The sequence below is a fragment of the Empidonax traillii genome, unplaced genomic scaffold, assembly GCF_003031625.1.
Source record: "Empidonax traillii isolate 1590-97213 ecotype Southwest subspecies unplaced genomic scaffold, ASM303162v1 scaffold451:size1465578, whole genome shotgun sequence".
NCBI lineage: Eukaryota > Metazoa > Chordata > Aves > Passeriformes > Tyrannidae > Empidonax > Empidonax traillii.
Window position 1 is genome coordinate 171,409 of NW_020955644.1, and position 6,428 is coordinate 177,836.

The 6,428-nt window shown below is 53.6% G+C and overlaps 1 protein-coding gene across 1 annotated transcript; it reads right to left on the minus strand.

The window, feature by feature from the left end:
* Positions 1 to 746: 746 nt before the first annotated feature.
* Positions 747 to 4,907, minus strand: CUNH1orf116 (chromosome unknown C1orf116 homolog). Its single transcript, XM_027895201.1, has 3 exons — positions 4,736 to 4,907; positions 3,257 to 3,434; positions 747 to 2,812 (listed from the first exon to the last, which is right to left on the minus strand). The coding sequence occupies exons 1-3, from the start codon at positions 4,820 to 4,822 to the stop codon at positions 1,626 to 1,628; spliced, it is 1,452 nt and encodes a 483-aa protein (XP_027751002.1). The 5' UTR covers positions 4,823 to 4,907; the 3' UTR covers positions 747 to 1,625.
* Between the last annotated feature and the right edge of the window lie 1,521 nt (positions 4,908 to 6,428).

Genomic DNA, 6,428 nt, shown 5'->3' on the forward strand with positions numbered 1-6,428 from the left:
AGATTACCTTTGAGTCTGCAGTAGTCATGTATCTGCATTATGCAAGTGATGAGCAGTCAGACAAAGCATTAAGTAGCTGGAATCTGCTGTGGGTAAGATGGAATGGTTAGAGAAGAGGAGCACGTGGATCAAAATGTACCAGTAAACCATGCAAGAGCTTGGCTGACCCCTTTACTTGGGGCTTAACCTTGCATCTTCCTCTCCTCTTTATACAGTGCTCTTGCTGCCTTTAAAGTCGATCATTTGCACTTGAAAGTCTCCAGCCCGAGGAGATCAGGGCTGGGTGGAACCTCTCCTGCTGCCTGACTGCACATCAGGCTGGTTCAAGCCTGCCAGTAAACACAGGAGCACCAGGTATTCCATATTCCCCCTCTGTGCTTGCAGGGAGAGCCAGGAGCCAGAGAATCACTGAACAGTTTGGGTTGAAAGGGGACCTTAAAGCTCACCTTGTTCCACCCCCCTGATCTAGACAGGGACACCTTCCACTACACCAGGCCGTTCCATGCAATTGCCACGGGAGACTTTGCACCTGCTGATTGTGCTGGGAGCACTTACACAAAATCCCATCTCTGTGGCTCCTGGGGTGCAGGATCCCGTCTCTGGTTCAGACCCAGGAGTTGCAATGCCCAGCTGCTGCCTGGGTGACTCACACTCCTCAAATCAAGACATTTTGAAGGCTAAAGCTCAGTACTTAGCTTTACCAGAGTTTTGGCTGCAACATTAATCTGTACTACACAGTCATTTTGTGATCATATACAAGTTTATTAGAGAAATAAACCACCTCTGTTGCAAAAGGTGAGCAGCACAGACGTTGGCAGCATCAGCTGGGGCTGAGAGATGCCAGGAGAGTTTGAAAGGGAATGAGCTGGTGCTGTTTCAGTCTTGCATCTCTCTCACTTTGGGCAGCACTTCTGGATCTGACACCAACACAGCCTGTTGCTTCTTAACAGTCACTTCATGACGTTCATGCGTCTTCCACGTGCCAGATCCGGGTGGTTGGGGCTGGATGGGAGAGCAGTGTGGCAGAGGAGGCAGTGGGATGTGTGGGCAGCCCTCCAGCCCCTCCAGCAGACACTGTGTGAGGGACAGCACTGCTGAGCCCCCTCCAGAGCCTGCTGGTCCAACAGTTTTGTGTGTGGCAGTGGTGGTTTTGGGAGACACTTGTGTGTGGCAGGTGAGTGCTCAGGCCTCAGAGGCTGTGATAAAAGCAATAAAAAAACCCCCCAAAAAAAGTCCTGAAGGAACAGCAGAGTCCTGCAGTTTTTCCCAGAGAGGCTTTATCCACAGGCAACCCCTTTTAAAATAAGCCAAACCCCCTAATTCCGTGGCTTCCCTGTATCGATGAATCCCCAAATGCATTAAAGGCCTTGCAGGAGAAGGACACCCTGCCCACATGCTGAGTGATGCTTTGTATAAATAGCTCATATACACTTGCTATATACAAAAAAATATTATGTACACGTGGCGTTACTTTATTTGGTCGTGAAGCTCCGAACGCCTCCGGGTGCCTCTCCTGAGGTACCAGGGCAGCAGGGGAGGCCGGTGGATGATCTGCCAGAGGGCAGGCAGTGAAGGCACCTGGATTTTGGGGTGAAAAGCCCCCTCTCCCAACCAGCCTGGGGGTGTTATTCCTTCAGCAGGCCGAGCTTCTTCAGTGCCTCCCGCCGGTTCTCGTCGGCCGCGCCCTTCGGGGAGATCTTCACGCTGACGGCGGAGCGGGAGGGCCTCGGGAAGCTCGGCAGAGGGTGGGATCTCCGCTTGCTGCTCTTCTCCTGCTCCACCTGCCCCTGCTCCTTCAGGCCAGCAAAGTCCTTCCCCGCCACGAGGGACACGGGCCGGGGGCGGCCGCCCCTGAGGAAGCTGGGGGCGAGCCGCTCGATGAAGGACATCTTGCCCAGGGAGCTGCTGCTCTTGGCGTTCTGCTCCTTGGAGTTGGCCACGTAGCTGCCCAGCCCCACTCCAGAGCGCTCCAGGGTGTTGGATTTGAACGCTATTTGTCGGATTCCTGCTGCCTCGGGCTCCCCAGGGACGGGGAGGGGAGTCTCCCTTGGCTGGGGATGTGCGGGAGGTTGGAGGTGGGCGCTGGGCTCCCTCCTGTCCTGTGACAGTCCAAGCTTCTCCAGAGCCTCCCGATGGGCTTTCTCCTTCTCCTTGGGGTCGAGGTGCCCGGAATTCACCTTTTCAGCAGCAGCATCACTGGCAGAGCTGGGCTGAGAGCCTGCTGAGGGTGGAGGTGGTGCTTTTACCTTCTGGTTGTGCTCCGTGGCGAGCGGCACTGGGCTGTTTTTGCTGGTTTTCAGGATAATATTTGGTGGCAATTTTCGTGGCTTGGGGGCAGTCGGAGGCCCTCGCTTGGCATCAGGGTCCTGAGGGGGCTCTTCCAGTGTGGATTTCTCTGGCTGGCCCCAAGAACTCCGAGTCTTGGTCTCCTTGGCTGTTTCCCCCTTGGCATCTGAGCGATTGCTGCGGGACCACTCGTGGGTCACCTGGTCATCCTGGAAGGGATCTGGAGGTTGGATAATCAAAGATCCCGTGGACTTCACATGGCTTCTTGCGTTGGCTTGGTCAAGCCTGTCCTCCTTGGCCACCTCCTGTGAAGGTTTTTCTCCTTGCACCGGGTCCTTCACTGTGTGGACAGTCACCTTGCTGTCAGCAGCTCTGTTTGCTGCAGGGATATTCCTTGGAAGACTGAAATAGCCTGGGCTTGGAACCACTGCTGGAGCTGGGCTGGAGGAGGCAGAGATGCTCTTGCCACTCTTCTGTTCAGCTGCACACTGACCTCTGCTTGGGGGAGAAGCCCCATTTCCCAGATCTGGGGAAAGAGAGAGATGAAGTCACACATCATTCCACACACGGGCTCAGGGCACCTTCCCGTCTGCAAGACACACTTCACACCCACTCAGCCAGCGCAGACACGGCTCAGGACTCGCCCCTAGAGCTCACCCTGCCTCCAGCTGACCTGTCACTGCTTGGGAAGTCAGACAGACACTCTGGGTTTGACAAAGCACCTGGTGAATGAGGTTAATCTGTGTGAGCCTGAGCAAAGGCGAGCCCTGTGGTTCTGCTGACTTTGCTCCAAAGCTGCCCGGGAGAACCGGGAGGAGGCAGCTGGTGCCCACAGCGAGTGATGGAAATCACCTGGCTGTGCCTCACCACACACACAGGACTGGGGCACTGCTCCTCCCCTCCCTGCCAAGGGAACGCTCCCCAGACATTCCCTCTGCACACAAATCCTGGAGCAGGGTTTCCAGCTCACCCCGGCCCACGGGCTCTCTCTTGGGCCGCGTCCCAGGCAGCTTGGAGGGCTCTGCAGAGTCGGTCTCGTCAGTGGAGACCCCGCTGTCTGCTTCTGCATCCAGGGAGCCAATAGTTTCTTCTAAGAACATCAGACACTCCTTCTCTTCCACAGATAAATAGTCATAGCTGTTATCACTCTGGAAAACAGAACATAAAGCAGTAAAGGTAGGAGAGTTGAGATGAGCCTGTGACAGCTCCTGGCCAGGAGACTTGGGCCAGTGGCTATTCATGAATTGGTATGGCAGCCACTGAAAACTAGACAACTTCCTCTAAAATAGAAACATATATATACATTCTTAAAGCCATTTTTATATTGCCCCACTCTGTGTGTCAGAAGTTGGCCTTTACCTTTTAGTTCTTTAATTTACTTTGAAATATGAGCAGATGGGTGACATGGGTGTTCTACAGGTAAAGACACCAGTCCTGCTCAGCAGTGATGAACCTAAACATCCTGAATACTGTTTTCTGTGGAGGTGATGAACTCTCCTTGTTCTCCCACAGCAAGCTCCTGTTTAACTTTTGTTGTATTTCCAGTACCAGGAGATATGATATTGCAATATCAGATACTGATGTGGAAGTGCCAGGTTACAAGGTGATTCCTGCAATATATCATGAAAAAAAACAGTGAAGTGCAGGATGGGATGGAGTGTGCATCAGATCAACAAGCACAGAGGAGGAATTATCCCAGGTGGAGCTGTTTTGCAGAGACACTTATCCAAATCTTTTACCGTGCAATATCACAACCAGTTTTTCCATCCCTATTAAATTCAGAGGGTTTGGTTCTGGTTTGCAATACATCAAATGGAAAACCTGCCAGGACTGAGTGTTGCACTTCCACATATCAATTATGCTCCAAGCCAGACAGGATGTAATTAGCCCATCAATCTTGGAATCGGTGTTGGGAGACAAACAAGCTTTAATGGACAGATAGTGAAAAATTACACATCTACACCCATGGTCCAAACTCATCCCTGCCTTAACTGGGAAATTAATCTCTTGCCAGGCGGGAGGAGCACAGCTTTCTGTCTCCTCCAGGTGAAGTCACCCTTGCTGGAGCCAGTCTGACCCAGTGATCCAACTGGTCTAATCCCTCACTGGGGGCATGGCCAGGCCCCTCCTGCCCTGTTCCTGCTCCATCTGCACCTCTGGGCAGCACAGGAGCCACTGGGCTCTCGGGGTCGTGTCCCAAAGGACACCTTTCAGGAGTGAAGGTTCCCAAGTACTGCTGTACCCGTGGCAGGATGAGAGTGCTCTGGGGCAGGGATTAATTTGGCCTGTGCTACCCTGAGCATGGTGCTGTCTCAGAGCCCCCAGGTGCTTCCAAAGCACCGATGGAGAGCAGTTTGGAACAGAGATCTGACCAAAATCCTTCCCCATCTGCCCAGAGGGGCGAGTTGAGCCCCTCCACGCCCAGGCTGGGCACACCAGGGTGACTTACCCGCTGTGAGTGGTTGGAGGCCGTGCTGATCATGCTGTCACAGCTGCCAGAGTTGCAGCCAGCCATCCCCAGCTCCTTCCTGGGCATATCCCGGGCTGCCGTGGCGTCCAGCGTGGGGGGCAGGATCCTGGCTGGAGCAGGAGAAAAGAGAAGCTTAAGTTGTGAGATTCCCCCCTGGGGGTGATGAGAACACGCTGGCTCAGCTGGGGAGAGACTCTGAAACTGCTGGATGGGTGTAAATGTGCTCCATCTCATGCTGCTCTCTCCAGGAGAAGGCACAGCTGGGCTGTCTCAAAGCATCCTTGAACTGAAGTTTCCCCCAGATGGGATAAGCTCTGGAACAGCCCATCCACGGCCAGCTCATGTGGATGGTTCTCTAATCATCTCGGAGGGGTGGATGAGGCAAGGGAAAAAGCTGTGCAAGCCCAGCTCAGCCTCAGAGCTCAGCAGCAGAGATCCTGCCCCAGCTCAAGTCCCAGCCCTGGCTCATGGGACCTCTTCCCTCCACCACACCCTCTGCCAGCCCTGCAGCTTGAACTTCTGAACATGCTGACCCGAAACGCTGCTGTTTAGTCACATCCTTGCTCTGTCAGGAGCTTCCTCCTGGCAAAGAGCTTCCTCTGCCACCCTTCCTTGGGGGCCTTGGGGAGGTGCCCCCAGGGAGGTGCCCCCAGGGAGGTGCCCCTGTACCTTCGGGGCGTGTTTGGGCACATGCCTGGCATGGCTTGCAGGGATCAGGGCACGCTGGGGCCATGCTCAAGCTGCAGCTGCCCCAGGGGGGTGGCAAAGAGCACCCCAATGTCCCCCTCTGCTCGTTTTAATGCCCCCCTGATGCTCTTCTGGATGCTGCCCAGACCCCCCAAACACCAGAGGGACCTCAGTGTGGCAGCAGCTCCCTGACAAACACCCTGAACTGCAGTTCTCAACCCTGAGACCACCCCAGAGCAGGGTCCCTGGTGGCAGAGGGGACAGTTATACCTGCAGAGAGCTCTGCTGCCCGCGGGGACGGGCCGAGCGCCCGCAGGAGGAGCAATTGCTTATGGATGTAAAGCACTGAAGCTTCCAAAATTCCCTGGCACCAACAATTAGGTTCCCTTCACAGGCACCACCCCGTTCCTCAGGAGGGAACTGGGGCTGCGGAGGCGAACGGGAGCAGCAAAACAAACACCCCCTGCAACACTCACAGACCCACGCGAGAGGATTTGCTCGGCAGGAGACAGAGGAGCTCTTTGTGCTGTAACCTGGCCACGGGAACACACTGCTGCCTTTTTTTTTTTTTTTTTTTTTTTTTTTTTTTTTTTTTTTTTTTTTTTTTTTTTTTTTTTTTTTTTTTTTTTTTTTTTTTTTTTTCCTTGTAGAAGGATCAGGGAATTAGATCCAGAGATAAGTGAGCAGAACTGGCTGCTTGTTCGGAGCGTTAGACCCTGAAAGCATTCCTTTGTAATTGGAATATGCCACAAAAATCAGATTTCAACACCCACGCCCCTGACAGATCTAATCCTTCCATGCAGGAGGAGTTTAATATTTCAGTCTTGCCTTTGCATTATTTACTGCTTAAATGACGCTGCAATAAGTGGTGGCTTTGAAACAGCAATTCCCTGGATCCTTTGAATTCAGATCACTTCAGAGCCAGGGCTTTGAGCTGTCAGGAAGCAGATACCTGCTGAGTTTAGGGGACTTCAGGCTTCTGCAC